We start from the raw sequence: 22859 nt of genomic DNA, 5'->3' as shown, positions 1-22859 counted from the left end.
GCCCTGTCATGGCCCAGGCACCGTGGCAGGGCTGAGAAGCCAGGCTCTGCATTTGAGGGGCCGATGCTCTTGCTGCCTTCCCAAGGAGGGAAGAACGTGTAACTTCGTACTGACGTATGAGGATGTTAAAATGTTACTTGAGGGACTGTAGTAGATGGGTCATGATGGCTATAGCTGTCCACGGCCCTCCGCAAAGGAGACATCGGGCCACTGTTCTTCAAGTAACTATGGCTTTTATCAAGTGTGGGGATGTCAAATGAAAGTAATCTTGCTACCTTGGCTAAAATGACTCAACTAGTGCCAAGTACACCCACGTAGGGGCATTACAGAACTACACCATGAGAAATAACTTGGCATGAAACACTGCTAGTATGAGTGACGCCTTCAGGCTGGTGTGAACATGAGGCAGGCAAGAAAAGGTGGATCACTGGAGCTGCCTTTGTATTCTACAGGACTGTGAGTCATCCTTGAAGTACTCGGTGATCCGCTGAATATTCCAGTTTTAGAAGTACTGAGACACAGAATGACTCTAAGTTGCTGCAAGGGTCCTGGGGGTCCTCATGACTGCAGATATTCTTACATAAACCCTTATCACCGAGAGCAATCTGGGTGTGTCTCACCTTTCCTAACTACAAAAGCCTGGAGGACAGGCAGAGTGAATGGGGCTCTAGGGTAAAGACAGATGAGCAAGAGACTTAGTTCTGCTAATACGATAGGTGATTCTGGAAGACACTTTGTAGCAGAATATAGTATCATTAGTAAGTTCGCGCTGCAGAAAAATGTATTTTCTATTTGCTTTGGGATTTAGATGAAGAAATCAAGTTGTGAAAATTGGCTTTATGACTTAATTGACGATGTGGGGATATTGACTGTCAAAAGAGGTGAAGGGTCTGAGATTTCACCCTACCGGCAGCTAGGAAGTTAGCCTGCCAGTTTCATGGAAGCTGGCGGAGAACACGAGACTCCTGGCTCAGAGACAAAACAATTGCGGCATTCAGAGTGTCAACATTCCCACTTGTTTCTCAAGCCCCAATTCCCACGGGGTGACACTTAGAGGGTCAAGACTCCTGCACGCATGCATAGCGGCTTGCCTAACAGGAGAGGAAGTTTGAACTTAGGGACCCTGAATCTTTTATAATTGGTAGTAAGCGTGCCTGCCATTATTTTTGTAGAGGAAACAAATAATAATGTACAGGAAACAAACGTGTCCTTCTCCCTGGAGGGAGATTCCATCTCTGTCTTTCCAAGCTCTTTGCTGTACAATCATCCTTGCAAAGATAAATCCTTGAAAAGGGAGTCAGTGCCTCTGCTGGAAAGACAAACAGAAAACACAGAGACTCACAGAGAACTGTCTCCCAACAGTGACCCATGAATAGAATCATGAAATTGATTCAGAGGGTTTAAAACCACAGAAGGATATTTCAGGTCATAGGGTAAGCACTGTTTAGTGAAGCTCTCTTTTGTTATAGCTATAAAGTGAAAAAAAATTTTTTTAACTTTTTTTTCATTGGCAAAAAGTTTGAGACACATAGGCTAAGATATTAAATTATAGAGTTCTTACATTCTGGGTGACGTGACTTGGCTTGAATTATACTAATCTGTGCAATAGTAATGTGTATTACGTTGGGGTTCTTCTGTAATATAAATTTTGAACACAGTTCCATAGACTATATATTCTAATCATATTTGATAAACACATTCAAATACTATTTTTTGCAAATCAGAACATTCCAGATACTAAATATTTTTTTAACTAGATGGGTTGGGTTTGTTTTTTTTTTTTTTTTGAGTTTTTTGATGTGGACCATTTTTAAAGTCTTTATTGAATTTGTTACAATATTGCTTCCTTTTATGTTTTGGTTTTTTGGCCACGAGGCATGTGGGATCTTAGCTTCCTGACTAGAGATCGAATCCACACCCCCTGCATTGGAAGGTGAAGTCTTAAGCACTGGACCGCCAGGGGAGTCCCAACTAAATGGAGTTTTAAGAAGATAACTTTACCTTATTTAGGTTTTGGGTTGTTAATGGGCAAAATGTGTAATATGAGCTCAGACTACCTACAGAAGAAAATATAATGTTGGACATTTTACGTTATGAACTGAGCCGATGCTTTGCCAGCACTGGATTTAATAAAGAACACACACAAAAATTAACAAATATTTGACTTCTCAATAGCTCCAAAGCTAATATTTATTTCAGCTTACTTGTATCCTTGTGAAACGGATGTTTTGAAAAGACAAAATGAATGTTGGGTCTTTAATGTATCTGCTAAATTCAATATTTGAAAAAAAATACTTTACACAATAGACAAAATTTTGTTAAAAATCCAGTTTCATAAATATTTACTGAGTTCATACATGCAAAAGGTCTGAGTTAGGTCAACAGATATAAAGATATGTAAGATACCTACCTGGCTTCATGTTGATCATATGGATTATAATTTCAAAGGGTAGAAATTATATCCAGTTTTCTATTGTACATACCTACAACATTGCCTCTATTTTAAATAAGTTTTAACTATTATTGTTGCTAAGATCAGGGCTGCAGTAAGGGTTATAATGCTAACATATTACTTTATACGAAATGAAAAACTTACTCAGTTGAGTATTTCTAAATCTTGGGGGAAATCAGTTTTAAGAATGGACATAAATCATGTTTCAGAAACTGACCATCCACAATCTTAACATATGCAAGACACTGTCCCAAGAATAGTATGATTTACCAAAGAGAGAACGTCAGTGGCAGAAGCAAACACCATATCACTGGATCTACTAAAAATCAGAATTATTGATTTTATAGGATTGAATCATTTAAGGGAAGAATATACAAATAATACTCTTTTTGGAAGTTTAATACTTAAACGTGAAGAAATGCCATCAGTTTGTTGTTTTGTTTTGCTTTCTCAGAAAAGTAGTAAAGCCACTGTTACCTAGGGTTCACCTGGCCTGAACTTTTAACTAATTTAATTGTCCCCATAAAATGCACTTTTATACAAAAAAAGAAAAATACAAGGAAACTAACTGGCAGAGACTTACCACAAACATGCTAAGTTTCTCCAAGGTAAGTGTGGGGGTCAGGAGGCATTCAGACAAACCAAAATATGCCCATCATTTAAGACGTTAATAACGTTTCATAAACGGGTCTGACTTATTTCACACACGATGCAGAGCAGAAGGTGAGGTGGTACTTGTAGGAAGAAGGTAGTAACAACACCCAGGCGTTCGGGAGAGCTCCTTGTCCGACGTCCTCAGGACTGTAGCAAGTCGGTTAACTGAGAAAACTCAAAGTGGGGAATTACAGAACAGATTAGACATCTTAGGCGCTTAGAAGATGTAAATATATCATCATTTGTCTATCTTTTAGTATAAGGCAGGACTTTCTTTGCTAGCACTTGTTGCAGTGTCAACTATATGGGTGATGCATCGTCCACAGGATGACCAGATCGGTTTCTTTAAGTCCAGCAATCTGATTTCAGCATCAGTTTGAACTTCCACAATTCTTTTTCTTCACAATCAGTTTTTGCTCCAACACCTAATTTGATGGAAATTTTTGTTTTTGGTGACTCGCCTTAATCAAGATACTTAACGCTTTCAGCTTTATATTTATACTCATGTTTGATTCTCTTATATGATATTTAATTTACGTGTAATTATAATAATAACCACAATGGCAAAATGGGGTTGAAATAAACAAAACTAACTCTTATGGTATATATAAAGTTTTACTAGTGGGAGTGAAAGGGAGCAGGTGCCCCAAGAGCACATACCCTTACTAGGTGTGAGCACATAGAGAGGAGCATGTGTGAAGCCAGTTAAGTGGAAGGTGGTTAAAGAAGTTTCTGCTCTAAGTCAATGTTCGTTGCCATCAGCACTTACACAGAAGAAATATTAGTTAGTCCTCATATTTTTCGACTCCTAGAGAAAAGATTATTTTTGAAAGATCAGTTTGCCTCAGTTCACAAACCTATTATCTTACATTTACTTTCATATAATTTTCATTAGTATGTATGCAGTTTTTCAAGCTTCTAGCAACTTGTTACTGAAACCGCAAGTTTCTTTCAATCAAATTCCTATGAAGTTTCAACAGAGGAATGGATAAAGAAGATGTGGTACATATATATAATGGAATATTACTCAGCCATAAAAAAGAATGAAATAATGCCATTTGCAGCAACATGGATGGACCTAGAGATTGTCATACTAAGTAAGTCAGACAGAGAAAGACAAATATCATATATCGCTTACATGCGGCATGTAGAAAAAAAGGGTACAAATGAACTTATCTACAAAACCGAAATAGAATTACAGATGTAGAAAATAAACTTATGGTTACCAGGGGGTAAGGGGGGCAGAGGGATAAATTGGAAGATTGGGATTGACATATACACACTACTATATATATAATAGATAATAAGGACCTACTGTATAGCACAGGGAACTCTACTCAATACTCTGTAATGACCTATATGGGAAAAGAATCTAAAAAAGAGTGGATATATGTATAACTGATTCACTTTGCTGTACAGCAGAAACTAACACAACATTGTAGATCAACTATACTCCAATAAAAATGTTTTAAAAAATTCCTATGAAGGTTCTAAGACAATACCGCTGTCCCGCGTGTAAATTGTTCTTCTTGCCATAAAGTTTCTCTTAAGGATTACATGCTGCCTTTTATCAATATCTATTAGCTATTATCAGTTGTTACCTGAATACTAAAGCACTTGGAACTACGATCTTTAAACTCACTTTCATTCTTTGCATGTGCCTTGTCATCTTCTCTCTCAAGTCTTAATGCCTTTCCTGCAGTATAAATGCCTCAGAGCTTTAAACATCTCTGTGTCTCACGAAGGCTTTGTATAGTGCCACAGTGAGCAGAGCCCAGTATTCCTTTCCACTATCCTTGGAGTATACTATTGATTATTTTTACAAACCTCAGCCAGACTTTCCAATAACGCTTTTAATATTTTCATAACTACTATGCAACTCACATCTTTTGCTGATCTCATGGTGCAGTTTGAGGTGATTCGGTTGAGCTGAATGAAGCCTTCACTTCAACCCCGGTTTTTATATTTATCCCTGGATTTGGTAACCATAATTACCCTGTGTGACCTTCACTTTCAGATGTCTTTGGAAAGCAGCATTGCTTAATTGTGAACTTGCTCCCCAAAGCTGACAAAGACAGTGCCAGTTCCTTAAGATCTGGTGCCGTCAACACTCCAGGAACTGTTCCTACATTGATTTGTATTTGTACGTGACTTTGTGCTGTGATTATAAGCGAGGAAACCAAGCAATCAATAGTCTTTGTTTATTGTATCTGTATAACCACAAGCAAATTCTACGGGTGCTCTGAACTCAAAGGAAGTGGTAAGAGTCAGCTGTCTCTAACAACTTGCTCAGCAACGGATGTTCATAATCCATTCTGTATACCTAAAGTTTTTAAGGTCGTTAATATTAAAGCTCATTTAAAACCAATGACTTCTGGCTGTGAACAGTAAAACCGGCTGCATTTTAAGTTGATTTTGTGTAAATATTCTAACACTTAAAATGATACTGCTCACCTTAATATTCACTTTCAAGATGGAGGATAAACTTACTAACGATTATAATACTTATTAAAATTTAGTAAGCACTCATATTATTGCTAAAATCAGTGGCATAGTAGAAGGCAGTTACTTCTGTTAAATGCTTCTGCAAGTACATTTGAAGGGCCTACATTGACCCAGAGGTTACATACTCTAGATTGACGGGCCATCGTGAGACAACCTTTATATTGCAGGCCATTCCTCTGCCCCCTCAGCCTCTGGAAGGTACTGTATGGGTAAGGTGGATGTGGCAGTGAGGCAAGCCCGGAGTGTTTTCTCACATCGTGAAAGCCCAGAATCAAGGTAAGTTCTTCACCTGCCTACTGGATGGTTTATTCTGGGGGGGTAAGGTAAAGGGAAAAATCTATGCAGACAGACAGATATAAATGCATAAACGTTTAGACTGGGGTGCCGAAAGAATAAAAAGCCAAGTAAAATTCCTCCCATCCCCGCCCAACTCCCGCTCCGCCTGGAAGAGCGCCGAGAGGCGATTTAAAGCTGCAGGCTCTGCCTACACAAGCGCCGACGGAAAAAAAGCATAGGTTTCTCTTAAAATGGATTGCAACGTCCTCCGTTCCTCAATAATCAGAGTGACGGGACGTCTAGACCGTCCCTATGGCTCTATTTCAGATATACGCTGTCGTTCAAAGAGAGATTTAATTTAAATTTCCACACGGCACTCAGCATCCTTCCGTGCCTGGGAAGTAGCTCCGCCGTATCCCGGAGTGATCTGAAAACCCAAACACAGCCGTCCGACCGGAATCACTGAGGCGCCGCCGACCAACACGACCCGGAGCTACCGGCCGGCCGCCCCGCCTCCGGTCGCCCCGCCCAGGGGGTTGGGGCTGGCTCACCCCGCCCCTCACCAGCGCCCCGCCCCCTTGCGTAACCCGGATACACACCCACGCTCCCCTTTCACCTCACGGCAGTTGGCTAACGTGTAAGCCAGGCGCGCGGGCCGGCTGAGTAACTGGGAGCGCGCCGCCCCGGGAATCGGGCGTGCGGAAAGGCGGCGAGGGGATTCTTGGAGCGGCTCGGCCTTTCCCGGGAGCGAGCGATGGGGCGCGCGGGCGCCGGGGAGCGGGCGCCGGTGTAGTCCGCGCGCTGCCCGACCCGGGAGCGCGGGCAGGCCTGTGAGGGCTGCCGCCCCGAGGGCCCGGCCTCCCGCCATGGCCCCCATGGGCATCCGCCTGTCCCCGCTGGGGGTGGCCGTGTTCTGCCTGCTGGGGCTCGGCGTGCTCTACCACCTCTACTCGGGCTTCCTGGCCGGCCGCCTCAGTCTCTTCGGCCTGGGCGGCGAGCCGAGCGGCGGGGCGGCGGGGCCCGCGGCCTCGGCCGACGGGGGCACGGTGGATCTGCGCGAGATGCTGGCCGTGTCGGTGCTGGCGGCCGTGCGCGGCGGCGACGAAGTGCGGCGCGTCCGCGAGAGCAACGTCCTCCACGAGAAGTCCAAGGGGAAGACGCGCGAGGGGGCCGACGACAAGATGACCAGCGGGGACGTGCTGTCCAACCGCAAGATGTTCTACCTGCTCAAGACCGCCTTCCCCAACGTGCAGGTGGGCGTCGCGAGCCGGCGCTGGGGCGGGGGGCGGAGCGGGGGCCGGGGCGCGGGTCCCAGCGCGTCGACTCCTGCAGCAGCCCCAGGCGTTCCGGCTCTGGCTCCGATTTCGCAGATCCGGAGATGGAGACGCAAAGGTTTAGGTGCTCAAGGTCATAACAGAGAGTTCTTGGAAGAGCTGGGTGAGGTCGCGGGGCGTCCGACTCGGGGCGCGTGACCTTCTGGCCCCTCCCCAGGTGTGCGCGCCCGCTTGGCACCTGAGATCTGGAGCTTTGGCTTCTGGGTGGGCCCTGCTCTCCGAAGGCAGAGAAAGTTAACTTCGCTCCCTGCCGCAGGCTCTTCTGTCGAATGAAAGGGTTGGACTAGCACCCCCAAGGCCCTCTAGCCTCCTTTCATCTAATTGCTGGAAGGGTCGTGACTGTAAAATACATGTTTTCTGGCGGACCTGCTAGGAACCAGGTAGACGTCTTGCGGCAGAGCTCTGGGTGTGCAGGACATGTGTGGGCTGGTGCGCCCACGATTTACTTTAGCTGTGGTCTCATCAGGACCCTCTTACTGGCATATATTTGGGGGGGCCCTTCAAGGAAGTGTTTCGAAGTATATTTCCCGGCAACTTCAGCCTTCTATCCCTTATTTACTCCAAAGAGGAAGGATTGAAGAACGTTTCTGGGGAAGGAATTGACATTTTCTTAGGGAAATCCAGACATTTTGGATTCGTTATTAATACTTTAAACTTCATCATTTCAGCGCTGTTGAATGAATAAAGCTTTTTAGAATGTATTACAATCCAGAGGAAGAGCTACCATAGTGTGGCGGTACTTTCTATGCTTTAGCTCACCTAACAGTAGATTTTGGCGATGGGGAAGAAAAATCGTTTCCAGTGGAATTTTATTGATTAGATAAACAGTGAAACGTAAACCCCAGCTTCTTTGGAAGGTATCTGACCTTTTACTGTTGTTCTTGTAAGACTTAGGAGTATTGTCATTGTAGAATTACATATCTTGTTTAACCCTCTCTCCAGTCTGTTATATTACTGCTTTTTCTTTTTTTGGTCTTTTTTTTTTACTTTTTTTTTTTTTTGGTCTTTTTAAAAATTTTTTTGCAGTGGGAAGGAACTTTGGCTCTTGTATCAGAGCTGCTGGATACCTGATGTAATTGACATGATAGTTCTCAAACAAAACATAGAACACTTCAGGTTTTTCTTTTGCCCTACTGTGCTTTATCGTCACAAATAATACTTATCTTGTGTTGGCTTCTGGGTGTAAGATGTGCTTGTAAAATTTCTTTTTCACTTCTCCGAAGCACATGGTGTTCCCTAAGAGTTTGTGGAAAAAAACGGGAATTTCAGAGAAGTTGATATATGCTAGTTATAAACAATAGTGATAGTAACCACTTATTGAGTGTATTTTAGGTGTCCAGATCCTGGCTACACAGGACTTGGCTTGATCCTCACAGCAACTTTAAGAAGTAAATTTGATTTTCCCACTTTCCACGTGGGAGACCTGAGACTCATGACACTCCTCTCCACAGCTTATATGAACTACCTTTAGGAGGCTACTTAAAACTTGTAGTATGATTTTCTGGGGAAAATTTAAAATTGTAGAAGCTTAAAGGCAATAATAGTGAAATATAGCAGAGAGTTGACTTTTTAAAAAATGCCAGTACAAAAATATTCTCAAATATTGGATGTGTATATCCATATGTACACGTGTGTTCAAATGTGAACTCCACCCCACTGCACGTCTATCAAAACTTCTGCCTTGGGTAACTTCCGCAGGATTCTGCATTTGTTTTCTCCCCTCTTAACAAACGCTGGGGGAGTAACTGCCATGGGTGATGAGCTGCATCTCGTTAAAACACAGAAACTAAACTTTTTACAGACGTTGAAGTCTGCTTTATGTAAAATAACTTTTTGTTTTCTTGTGACTGAATGTTTGCATGTACGTCTTTTGCGTGTCTTTTTGTGTTCGTGTTGGATGGTGATTAGTGGAATAGAGGAGGTTATGTTCACTTACACAATGTCACAGTAGGATGGTGTCATGATGAGCTGTCTCCTTTTGTCAGTAAGTTGTTAGACTAGAGGCCAGATGTTACTGCCATCTAGGTAGTGACTCAGCCCTACATTCTTTCCTGTCTCCTTCCCTTCCTCCAACACCTAGAAGTACAGTCTTAAATGTCTAGTTGTTTTTGAAGCTGCACCTGAAATTTTTTGGTGAGGATCTTAAGTCGAATCCCACTCAGTTTATGTCCCCATGGAAAATTAGCATTGAGAAACCACAGATCCTCTCTTCTTTTATCCTGGTGCCCTATGCAAATGGAGAGAGGTCCCTTTCTCCCATGACTTCCCTGTCTGGAGTCAGAGGCTTGAGCTCCCTCTCTTAATTGTTCACTCCTTAGTAAGAGGATATTGCAGGTGTCACTCCCTCTCAACTGGACAATTTTGCCCCCAGGGGACATTTGGCAATGTCTGGAGATTTTTGGTTGTCACAACTGGGGGCAGAATGCTATTGACATCTAGTAGGTAGAGGATAAACATCCCATAATGCACAGAACAGTCCCCCTTAATGAAGAATTATCTGGCCTAATTTCTCAATTGGTGCCGAGGTTGAGAAGCCCTGCTCTAAAGCAGTGCATGTTGGACTTCTCTGGTGTTCCAGTGGTTAAGACTCCCCTCTTCCGGCACTTCTACCGCAGGGAACCCAGCTTTGACCCCAGGTGGGGAACTACTATCCCACATGCTGCCCGGCGTGGCCAAAAATAAAAAAAGGTGCGTATGCTGTCCTAAGAAAACTCAAGTTTGGCCTAGGATCTCTGGATTCCCTTTTGCCTTCAGTCTTTCTCACGTTTGGGATCTTGGGAGAGTTCTCAGGGCAGCCTTTCTCCTCTTCCTAAACACATTGGCAATGCTTGATTTCATGGTGTGAAAATAATAGTAACTGCAGCCATTTGTGTGACACTGCCTCTCATTGTATGCTTGTGGATAATGGTGAAAGTGGAGGCTGGCGATAGTTCTCTGGAGTGGATTTGCACTACAGAACACATTTGGATTCATAGCTTTGCTTTAATGTACAGGGAACTCTCTTTTTAAGGGGCTCCTGTCCTCAATTGGTTAAAAGTTTTTGACAGTGATTTATTTGAAGATAAAGCATGATACTTCAAGCTGGTAGGAGTCTTGGGTCTGTGCCTTTCTTGACCTCAGGGATGAGAGACTCTTCTCTCTCAACAGGAGTACTCACTGGAAAAGTTTGAGAAGTGCTAATATAGTGCAAAGAACACTTGCCTTAACGTCTTGTCCTGTCACCAGGCTAGGTGATCCTGGCCAGTCATTTAACTTCTTTGGGCGACAGTTTCCTCTTCTATAAAATTGAGGTAACTAGTAATTTGATAATTAGTACAGACATAAGCATCACAGACAGAGAAAAACCAAGTTCAAAGGAGCAGGCGGTATAGAGGTGGTAGTATAGTAAATTCAAGTAGCCTGATGAACTTGAAACAGATGCACATGGAAGACTTACTGTGGAAGAAACTAGGAAGGTAGGCAGAGGCTAGATCCTATGCTAATCTCAAAGAAGTTTGAACCTGATCTTTAGTTTAATCCTAGAGTACTAAAAGAAGGCCAGACTTACCTGACTTTTCTTGAAGCCTACACGATGCCATACTTTGTTTGGGCTTTGGGCATTGAGAGGTGAGTGAGACCAGTTAGGAGACTGTTTAACTAGACTTTGGAGAGATGAGGACCCAAACTCAGGCAATGGGAAAGCTATACTCAGCTTGTTTTACTAGCCAACATTTATTTAGTCCTCGGTAAGTGGCAAGCCCCGAATTAAGCTTTTTCTTACCATTATTAATTTACTCTTGACAACAACGTAGAAGGTTAAGTGCTATTACCTCCATTTTGCAGGTAAATAAATTGAGGCTTGGAGAGGCTAAATAATTTGCCAAGGGTTACACAGGTAGAAAATCATCTTAGGCTCACAGAGATTCACTTAATGGTCTGGGAATTATCTCAGGTCTGTATAATTTTGTATATAAGGCAGCATAGGAGTAGCAAATAAAGTGTACTCTTAACTACAGTTTTTTAAAGGTTGGAAGAGCTCATGGTGTAGATGCTTAGAGAATGGTTTGGAGGGGGTAGACCAGTTAGGAGGCTTTCTCAAGTGAGAGATGATGCATTTTGAATTGGGGGTCATGGTTGTAGAGAGGAGGATATATGTGGAAGGATATGAGAGAATTTCTAGGGATGTGTGTCAAAATGACTTCTGTTTCTGGCTTTCACAGTTGGCGTTTTGCTGGTGGTGAAGGGCAGTGGAGGATGACAAGTGCAAGAGGGCACATTATGAATATGCCGTCTTAGACTTGTTAAGTTAGAGGTGCCTTTGAAAGGTGCAAGGGGCCTTGTTAAAGTGGTAGTTGAATATATGGGTCTTAAGCTCTGAAGAGACATTTGCATTAGAAATATAAATTTGTGAGTCATCAATGTTGTAATATTAATTGAAACCAGTTTTGGACAGGGGTGCTTCGGGAGAGAATACAGTGTGAAAGGGAAGATCAGGGCCTAGGACCAAGAATAACGAAAACTGAAAATCATCATTTAGTAAGAATACTAGCAGCCAGCTTTTATGGAGTGCTTACTCTGTGTTAAGCACTGCACTGTTTGTTTGTTTTGCCTATTGTATTTCATTGATTCACCCAAAGAACCCTATAGGAAGGTGTATGTATCACCCACTTTTAGCAATAAGGTAACTGCAGCTCAGAAAGATTAAGTGACTAGCCTAGGTAAGTCACATACCCAGTAAAATGAGGAGCTGGAATGTAACTCAGGCAATCTGATGTAGAACACATACTCTTTATAATGGCTCTGTGTGCAGGTCATTGGTAAATTAGATGAGAGTTCTCTTGGTGTCTTGATGAGAAGGAAGCAAAATTTAAAAAGATGGGAAGTAAGGAAATGGAGACATTAAGTAAAGACAAGTCTTTCGAGAAATTGGGCTCTCAGGAACTTGGCTAGGGTATTACGTGGGACTAAGAGAAGGTTCTGTGGATTTTTTGTTTCATATGTTTGTTTTTAAAGTGTGAGACACCAGAGCATGTTTATTTATAGGGGTATATTTGAGAGGTAATAGCTGGCAGTAAAAGGCTTCTATACGTAAAAGGAGAAGAGGACAGCTAGAGAGCTATATATATCCATTTAGAAAATAGTTATTGAATGCCTACTGAAAGCACAGTGTGAAGCATTATATCTAAAAACTTATTAGGATATAATGATTTAGGGAGAAATGCAGTAAATGCTACCTTCTTAAGGCACTAACCAAAAGTTTCCTTGACCCCAGAGTAACTGAACTGTCATATGAATGGCACTAATTGTATTTTAGGATCTTGATTTCTTATTCTTCAATTCCTTGGTGAGGACTGAGACAGATAGGCAGTAGTGATGAGAGTAGATTGAGTGGAAGGTCTTACAGGGAAGAAATGAAACTGCGTTGATGAAGAATAATGTTGTCAATCAAGAAGTATTTATGTAGCACCTACTGTGCCAGGCCCTGGTTTGGGCACTGGGGATAGAGCTATAGTAATGAAGGAAACTGGGTCCTTGAACTCACAGAACTTATGTTCGAGTGAGTCAAGATAGATAGTAAACATATAAACACATACGTCAGATACTAATGAGGGCTTTGAAGAGAATAAGATTTTGTGGGGAGAGGGGTGGGGTGGGGTGGGGCCCTGCTCTGGCCATGGTGGTCAGGGAAGGCCACTCTGGGGCCCTGTTTTGGGGCTGAGAACTGAATGACGAGAAGCAGGCAGACCATCATGCAGAGGTTTGGGGAGAGTGTAGATGAACCGAAGAGTACAGGTGCAAAGGCCCTGAGGCCAGAGGGTCAGACGAGGGCAAGTGAGTCTGGAGTGTAGTAAATAAGGGCGCAAATAGAGAAAGGTTACTGGAGCCAGATCATCCTGGACTTAACCTTGTAGGTGATGGTAAGGAGTCTGGATTTTATCTCAATGTAATGAGAAACCATTGGAAGGTTTTAAGCAGGGAGTGACATGATGTGATTTAGGAAGATGTCAGGTTGCTGGGTTGAGAAGTGAAGCTTCAGAAAGGCAGTAATTGATCTCTTTTATTCACTATTATATTCCCTTGCCCAAAGCAGTTTAGAATATGTAGTCATTAAATTGTTGTTGAATGAATGAATGAATCAGTGAATGCACGATTGGAGGCAGAGCAATCAAAGGCTATTTTTGGAATCCGAGCGAGAGACAGAGGGTGGTTCAAACTAGGATATATTTCTTGGTATACATAGTGACAGATATTTAGAATCGAGAGCTAGAACTTCCAGGGCTTACTGGCTGGTGGAATGTGGAAAATAATTGAGGAAGACTTACTGGTTTTGACTTTAACAACTGTTGGTAAGGCTGTCTACAATGGTGGGAGTGTTTATTAAATTTGTAGGTGTGACGTGCTAGTAGCAGGTAACAAATAGCTGTTGTGCAAAAACAGATCAGGTAATTGTGCTGATGTTCTTATTCTCTTACTCTGTTTCTCCCTTACCTGACTCTCAGTGAAAATCTCTTCAAATAAAGTTCTGTAACTTGTTAGCACATACTCAGTTGAAAGAATATGAAGAAGCTGATGAACTCCAAACAAAAATCTTAATCATTAAGGCACAGTGATAGGGCTTTCCTGGTGGTCCAGTGGTTAAGAATCCACCTTCCAAGGCATGGGACGCGGGTTCGATCCCTGGTCAGGGACTAAGATCCCACATGCCACAGGGAAACTAAGCCCACGCACTGCAGCTACCGAGCCTGCACGCCACAGCTAGAGAAGCCCGTGTGCTGCAACTACAGAGCCTGTGTGCTCTGGAGCCCGCACGCCACAACTAGAGAGAAACCCATGCATAGCAACAAAGAGCCCATGTGCCGCAATGAAAGATCCTGTGTGCCACAACTAAGACCCGACACAGCCAAAAATAAATTAATTAATTAAAAAAAAAAAGGCACAGTCGTTGCTACTCAGACTTGGCACTACCGTTTTTGTAAAACTGGAGTGATCAAGACCCAGGAACTGCTTCTCTTTTCTTGGCGTCACATCCATTATTTGTTTTAAGTTTATTCTGGTTTTTGCATGTTCTTACTGCTGCATTCATTCACTGAGGTGGCCTAGCATTGTCATTAAGAGCATGGGCTCTCTACCCAAAATACTTTAGAGTGATATTTGCAAGATGGTAGTATAGGAATTCTCTATTGTCATTCCCTTATGGAACATTGATTTTGGCAGTCACCCACAGACAAGAGTTTCTTTGTGGGAGTCTGGGAGTCCAGCAGAGAAGTTTCAGCACATTACTGAGACAAAAAAAATCCAAAAATAGATGCATCGAAGAGGATAAAAGGAACATTTTCACTTTTCTTACGTTGCCCCTCTGTCAAGGTAACACAGCTCAGTGCCAGGAGAGAGAGAGACCCCTTCAGCCTGTGATTTCACCCACAGGAGTGTGTGAGTGAGTGCCTGGCTTTTCTAGCCATGCAAGACACTGGCCAAAAGGCCTACTTTTTTTTCACCTCACCTAGATTACTGAGGTGATCTGCAAGTCTGAGGGGTTGGGAGAAACTGTGGGAGCACCTAAGTCAGGACTCAACTCATCAAACGGATGCTACTAACCTCTTTGCAAATGCCGTCAGGAAGCCTGCCCATGAGCCACTGGGGACTCCTTACCTGCAAACCCCCCCAAATGGCCTGTGAACACCCCCAACAATACATGCCTCACCTACACCACCCACCCGCTTTGGCCTGATTTTGGCACATGCTTCCACAGACCATGAGATTAAGCCTTTGCAGATGGCTAGTGAACAAATGCAGAAAGTCACCATGACTCTGGGATGGGGAAAAGGCTCACAGACTTGAGCATTTCAGGACACCACCCTAGAGAAAACAAATGAGAAGCTCTCAGCACTTGGCCTGGCTGTAGGGGATTGAGATAAAGCAAACTATAACAAGGGATGAAGAAGGTCAATCTGTAATGATAAAAGGGTCATTTCATTAGGAGGATATAACAGTTGTAAATACCTGTGCACACAACATCGGAGCATCTGAATATATTAAGAAAATATAGATCTGAAGCTAGAAAGAGAGCAATGCACAATAGTAGGGACTTCAGTACCCCACTTTCAGTTACAGATCATCCAGACAGATCATCAAGAAAGAAATAATAGACTTGCGCCATAGATTGAATGGACCTATCACACATATACAGAACATTTCAGCAGCAGCAGAATAATACACATTCTTCTCAAACTCACATAGGATATTCTCCAGGATAGATCACATATTAGGCCAGAAAACAAGTCTTAACAAATTGAAGAATATTGAAATCATATCAAGCATCTTTTGTGACCACAATGATGTAAAACTAGAAGTCAGTAACAGAAGGAAAGCTGGAAAATTTACGAATATGTGAAAACTAAACAACACTCAGAAAAAGTCAAAAGGGGAATGAAAAAAAATATCTTGAAGTAAACAAAAATGGAAGCACAACATACCAAAGCTTATGGGATGCAGCAAAAGCAGTTCCAAGGGGGAAATTTATACAAAAAAAGAAAAAAGCCTACATTAAGAAAAAAGAAAAATCTCAAATAACCTAACTCACACCTCAAGGAACTAGGAAAAGAAGAACAAACTAAGCCCAAAATTAGCAGCAGGAAGGAAATAATAAAGATCAGAGCAGAAATAAGAGACTAGAAAAGCAATAGAAAATATGAACTGAGATCTGGTTTTTTGAAAAGGTAAAATTGACAAACCTTTAGCAAGACTAAGATAAGAGAATACTCAAATACATAAAATCAGTAATGAAAGCATAGACATTACACCTGATACTGCAAAATACAAAGGATCATAACAGACTACTATGAACAGTTATATGCCAACAAATTGGATAACCTAGAAGAAATGGATAAATACCTTAAAACAAAAACCTACCAAGACTGAACTAGGAAAAAATAGAATATCTGAACAGATCTGTAATTAGTAAGATTAAATCATTAGTCAAAAGTCTCCCAACAAAGAAAATCCAAGGACCAGATGACTTCTTCAGTGAATTCAACCAAACATTTAATGAAGAATTAATTCCAGTCCTTCCCAAATTCTTCCAAAAAATTGAAGAAGTAGCAACACTCCCAGCATTACCCTGATACCAAAGTCACACAAAGACACTACAAGAAAAGAGCATTACAGGCCAACATCCCTGATGAATATACATGTAAAAATTCTCAACAAAATACTAGCAAACTGAATTCAACAGCACATTTGAAGGATTAAACAGCATGATCAAGTAGAATTTACCCCTGGGATGTAAGGACAGTTTAACATATGCAAATCAATCAAGGTGATATACCACTTGAACAGAATGAAAGATAAAAATCATATGATTCAACATACTTCCATGATAAAAACTCTCAACAAATTAAGTATAGGAGGACTATACCTCAACATAATAAAGGCCATATATGACAGGACCACAGCTAATGTACTCAGTGGTGAAAAGCTTTTAGTTTTCCCTCTAAGATCAGAAACAAGACAAAGATGCTCACTTTTACGACATCCATTCAACATAGTACTGCAAGTCCTGGCCAGAGCAATTAGGTAAGTAAAACAAATAAAATGCATCCAAATCAGAAAGGAAGAAGTAAAATTGTCTCTGCAGATGAGCCAATCTAACATATAGAACACCCTTAAGACTCCACCAAAATACTTTTGAAGTAATAAACAAATTCAGTAAAGTTGTAGGATACAAAATCAACATGCAAAAATCAGTTATATTTCTGTACACTAACAACAGTGAACTATCTGAAAGAGAAATTAAGAAAACAATCCCGTTTACAATAACATCAAAAACAATAAAATATGAATAAATTTAACCAAGGCAGTGAAAGACCTGTATACTGAAAACTGAAAGACATTGATGAAAGAAATTGAAGAAGATACAAATAAATGGAAAGAGATTGCTTGTTCTTGGATTGGGAAAATTAATATTGTTAAAATATCTGTACTCCCCAAAGCAGTCTTCAGATTCAGTGCAATCCTTATCAAAATTCCAATGGCATTTTTCAGAGAACTAGAACAAACAATCCTAAAATTCATACGGAACCACAAAAGACCTGAGTAGCCAAGCAAGAACAAAGCTGGAGGCATCACACTTTCTGATTTCAAATTATATTACAAAGCTATAGTAATCAAAACAATATGATAGTGGCATAAAACATACACATAGACCAATGGAATTTAATATAGAGTTCAGAAATAATCCAGTGCATATACGTCCAGCTAATCTTTGACAAGGTGCCAAGAACACACCATGGGGAAAAGATAGACTCTTCAATAAATGGTGCTGGGAATGCTGGTTATCCATATGCAAAAGAATGAAACTGAACCTTTATCTTACACCACGCAACAAAAATTAACTCAAAATACACTGAGGATTTAAGTGTGACACCTAAAACCTAAAATTCCTTAGCATGGTCTTAGCAATGATTTTTTTTGGAAAAGGCACCAAAAAGCATGGAAAACAAAAGCAAAGATAAACAAGTGGGACAACATCAAACTAAAAAGCTTTTTGCACAGGAAAGGAGACAGTCAAGTAAATGAAAAGGCAACCTATGGAATGGCAGAAAGTATTTGCAAACCATATATATGATAAGGGGTTAATGTCTAAAACATGTAAGGAAGTCACTCAGCTCAGTAGCAAAAAATAAATAATTCAATTAAAAAATGGGCAAAGGACCCAAATAGACATTTTTCCGAAGAAGACATGTAATTAGCCATCTGATACATGAAAAGGTGCTCAACGTCACTAATCATTAGGAAAATACAAATCAAAACCACAATGAGACATGAATTCACACCTGTTAGGATTGCTTTTATCAAATAGACAAGAGATAAGTGTTGGCAAGGATGTGGAGAAAAGGGAGCTCTTACCTTTCATACTGTTGGTGGGAATGTAAATTGGTACAGCCATTATGGAAAACAGTGTGGAGGTTCTTCAAAAAAAATTTAAAATAGAACTGCTATATGATCCAGCAGTCTCATTTCTGGATATATATCTGAATGAAATGAAATCAGTATCTGGAAGAAATACCTGTACTCGCAAGTGCATTGTAACAATATTCGTCATAGTTAAGATATGGAAACAACGGATAGATACGTGTCCATCTATGCATGAATGAATAAAGAAAATGTGATGCACACACACACCTAAAGTGGAATACTATTCAACTTTCAAAAAGAAGGACGTCTTGCCATTTGGGACAACATAGATGAACCTGAAGGGAACTCTGCTAAGTGAAATAAACCAGACAGAGAAAGTAAAATATTGTATCACATTTATATGTAACCGCAATGAGAAGTGCACGCACCGCAGTGAAGAGTAGCCCCTGCTCGCCACAACTAGAGAAAGCCCGTGCACAGCAATGAAGACCCAACGCAGCCAAATTTAAATAAATAAATAAATTTATTTTTTAATAAAGCAACTTTCGGGCTTCCCTGGTGGTGCAGTGGTTGAGAGTCCTGCCTGCCGATGCAGGGGACACGGGTTCATGCCCCGGTCCGGGAAGTTTCCACATGCCGCGGAGCAGCTAGGCCCGTGAGCCATGGCCGCTGAGCCTGCGCATCCAGAGCCTGTGCTCCGCAACGGGAGAGGCCACGGCAGTCAGAGGCCCGCGTACCGCAAAAAAAAAAAAAAAAGCAACTTTCAATTATAACTAAGATGAATAAGTTCTGAGGATCTAATGTGCAGCAAGGTGACTGTGGTTTATATTACTGAATTATATACATGAAATTTGCTTCAAGAGTAGATCTTAAGTGTTTTCACCACAAAAGAAAAAAGTGAATACATGATGTGGTAGATATGTCAATTTACTTAATTGTGGTACTTACTCCACAATGTATGTGTATATCACCTCATCATGTTGTACACTTTAAATACATTCAGCTTTGTCAATTATACCTCAGTGAAGCTGGGGGAGAAAGCCAAAATATGTCAAGGAAAGTCACCCCACCATGATATTTATATATGTATATATATATATATATATACACACATACATATATATATATCTCATATATGTATCATGATATATCATATATATATTTTTTTCCTTTTCCCCAAAATGGATTGTTCTGTTTCCAAGAAGGGGTTAAAAAAAGTGTAGGGATTTTGATTGAAGTTGCTTTAAATCTGCAGTTTACAGATGGGAGAATTGACATCTTTATCATTGTTTTTAAGTCATATTGTTTTTAAGGCATAATTTTAAGTCTATTGTCACTTTTCTCTTTCTGACTCTTATAGTTACTTGTGTTCAGTGTTCCATAATATTGTCAGTCCATTTTCACATGTTTAGATCTGTTATTTTTCCTAAATATTATCAAGTTTTAAATAGCTTGTTTCCTTGATGTTTAGTTTCTTTTTATATTTCTCTATGTTTAGATTCTCTGTCCTGCTTACACAACAAGCTAATTTCGAATATTAGATTGGAAAGCACTGGAAGACAATGTCGCTGGAATTTCTTACATATTTTCATTTTTCATTGGCATTCCTTGAAATAAAAATATTTATCTACTTTCAATTTATGGGATTTTGTCTGAATTGTTTTTCTCTATTCTGTTTTTTCCAGGTAGTGATTTTTTTCTAACTTTAAAACTTTTCTAACTGTCAATTCTTTTTAATGCAGATAAATACTGAGGAACACGTGGACGCAGCTGATCAGGAGGTTATCTTATGGGATCGTAAGATTCCTGAGGACATCCTAACGGAAATAGCCACTCCTCAGGAAGTGCCAGCGGAGAGTGTTACTGTCTGGATTGACCCACTTGATGCTACACAGGAATATACTGGTAATTTTAAATTAAAGTTGATCTCAGACTTCACGTTGCCATTATGTATCGGAGAACCAGAACAAGGGCAGGTGGTGTATTCCTGGTGGTAAGTACTTTACCAGCCTGACACAACTTTTCCAATTAGATTTTAAGATGGAGAGCTGGATTAAAGCACTGTGGTGTGCATCTTCTGGAGTGGATCAATTATTCTCAACCTTTTTTTTCCCTCAGATCACTGTATTATGGCATCCTCCTCTCACTGTGTCACTGATTCTTTAGTGAAGGGAAGTTTCTAGCAGTCACAGCAACAAAATAGTTCCTATCGGACCCCAGTTTATTGAAGTGTTGATTTACATATTGATTTACTTATTGAGGTGCTCGTTATTGAGGTATTTATTTATATAGCCAGAATACAATATTCACTTGTGATTTTTGGAATTTAGGTTTTATTCCATATGCATCTGTTCTTGGAATTCAAGATAGTAAATCCTAGGCACCCAGGGAGCAAGTAAACAGCAAAACAGAATTACTTCTCCCACCTCCTATTGCTGTTCTTTTCACCTAGTCCTAGCTCCTGTTTCACTTCTGTGGATCTTCTCTCAGTCCCTATCTCTTACACAGAGATATATAATGTTCTGTGTTTGCTTTGTTCTCCTGGTGCGTAAAAGTTGATTGCTTGTATATCTGTTCTTCTAAACGGTACGTTCTCTGAATCTGGAGGCTTCTGCTTTTTCACCTTCGCAGTCTAGCGCTTAAGTACGGAACTTGGCCCAAAACAGACACTCAGTAGAGAACTATTTGGAGAACAGGGAGAAGACACTAGGTGTGTATATCTGATAGTAACTGAAACTATAAAACAGTATTTTGCAGAAATAGTAGAAATATGGAATATTGAGGGGTTTGTTTGTAAAGAGTTTTTCCTAGAGTGCAATTGATTTGATGATATAATAATGATGATATTTAGTGAGCACATCCCTTGCACAGGGACTATTCTAAATGCTTTTTAAAATTCTAAATGCTTTAAAAATTGAATTTTTAAATTCAATCCTAAAATTATTTTAATAATAATTTTTATTATTGGATTTTTTTTTTCTTGTAGAGGATCTTCGAAAGTATGTTACTACTATGGTGTGTGTGGCTGTAAATGGTAAACCTGTGCTAGGAGTAATACACAAGCCATTTTCTGAATATACAGGTAAGAAATATGCTAGAGCTTCCAAGAGTTAACGTTATTAAACCATTTGTCTGTAGTATTTACTGTCCTGTTGGAATCTCAGCTGTGGCTCAGTAATCGTTGAAGTCAGTCCCCTACCCTACCTCACCCCCTCCCTGGATACAGTGAGGATTTTATTGTTGGTACTAATAATATATGACAAAGCAGAGCTTTCTAAACCTTGTTCAGAGAACAGAAACTGTGTTAAATGAAGATGAACGATTCTTAGTGTGTCGGGGAATACAACTGGGCATGGACTCCCCAGCAGCTGAGCTCCTCTCTGCTTCTATCATGCTGTTGCTGGGGATAAGGTCCAGGGCTCTTACACATTGGATTCTGTGTACATTCTGAGATCCACGTGAAGTGGACTTAGCCCAACCTGTTGTCATATCAGGAAATGAGCTTCATATTGCGGTGGTTAAGGGCAGTGCCAGTCTCAGCATTACAGTTGGGTCGTATCACTGTGAAAGTCTTAATAATCAGGCCAATCCCTCTGTAGGTCTGGACGCCCTTCCGAGCTCCTTTAGACCCTTGCTTCCCCACTTTCTTGATGTAGTAATGTTTGTTAGCTTCCTGCAGGTGACAGGTCAGATCCATGACAGTCGTGTTGGGAGGGGGAATATGGAAGGCCATGCCAAAGAGCTTGCCATTCAGCTCAGGAATGACCTTGCCCAAAGCCTTGTCAGAGCTAATGAATCCTGGGATGACATTTTGGGATCTGCACTTTGCCAGAGAGGCTAGTCATGGTCTTCCAGATATCAGTGATGGTGTGCACTCTGGGTTACAAGTCCACGATGACACCATGAATTTTCAGGGTGGTGAAGTGGAGGGAAACAATTAGTGGTATAAGCAGTATTGCTGACAGTCTGAAGGGAATCCTCATACTTTTAATTGGTAACTCCCGTCAAAAACTTGAGGCTAGGATTATGGCCCTTTTGACTCCAGTGTTCTCTAAGATGATGAAGTTCTTTTTTTTTTTTTTGCGGTACACGGGCCTCTCACTGTTGTGGCCTCTCCCGTTGCGGAGCACAGGCTCCGGACACGCAGGCTCAGTGGCCATGGCTCACGGGCCCAGCTGCTCCACAGCATGTGGGATCTTCCCGGACCAGGGCACGAACCCATGTCCCCTGCATCGGCAGGCGGACTCTCAACCACTGCGCCACCAGGGAAGCCCGATGATGAAGTTCTTGATGGGGACAGTATCTACTTTGCCAGTATTGAAAGCAGCCCTGATGACCAGTTATAGTAGGCTGAATAATGTCTCCTTCAAATTCACATCTATCCCTGTATTAGTTTTCTAGAGCTGCCATTAAAAATCCCATAAACAGTGTGTCTTTAAACAGCAGATATATAGTCTGTCACAGGTTTGGAGGCTAGAAGTCCAAAATCAAGGTGTGGGCAGAGCCATGCTCTCTGAAACCTACAGGGAAAAATCCTTCCATATCTTTCTCTTAGCTTCTGGTAGTTTGCTAGCAATCCCCGGGGTTTCTTGGTATAAATCCAGTCTCTGCCTCTGTCATCGGTGTGTGTTGTGTCTCCCTGCGTGTCTGTGTCTGTGTGTCTTTTCTTGTAAAGACACAGTCATGGTAGATTAAGAGCCTACCCTACTCCAGCATGACTTCATCTTAACTAATTACATCTGCTA

At 41.2% G+C, this 22859-nt stretch overlaps 1 protein-coding gene across 2 annotated transcripts in view; it reads left to right on the top strand.

Annotated features, from left to right (window-relative positions):
- The first annotated feature begins 6544 nt into the window (after positions 1-6544).
- BPNT2 (3'(2'), 5'-bisphosphate nucleotidase 2) overlaps positions 6545-22859 on the top strand; it is a 30818-nt gene continuing 14503 nt past the window's right edge. The window contains exons 1-3 of one of the 2 annotated variants that reach the window (XM_019925307.3): positions 6545-7140; positions 19857-20019; positions 21101-21196. In XM_019925307.3, coding sequence (XP_019780866.1) covers positions 6754-7140; positions 19857-20019; positions 21101-21196 — 646 coding nt within the window. In that variant the 5' untranslated portion in view covers positions 6545-6753. The remainder of the gene's footprint in view (positions 7141-19856; positions 20020-21100; positions 21197-22859) is intronic. The other variant, XM_019925306.3, reaches the window with a different exon arrangement.

This window comes from Tursiops truncatus, chromosome 17 (genome assembly GCF_011762595.2).
Source record: "Tursiops truncatus isolate mTurTru1 chromosome 17, mTurTru1.mat.Y, whole genome shotgun sequence".
In the NCBI taxonomy this organism is placed as follows: Eukaryota; Metazoa; Chordata; class Mammalia; order Artiodactyla; family Delphinidae; genus Tursiops; species Tursiops truncatus.
This window is presented reverse-complemented; position numbering and strand designations above follow the sequence as displayed.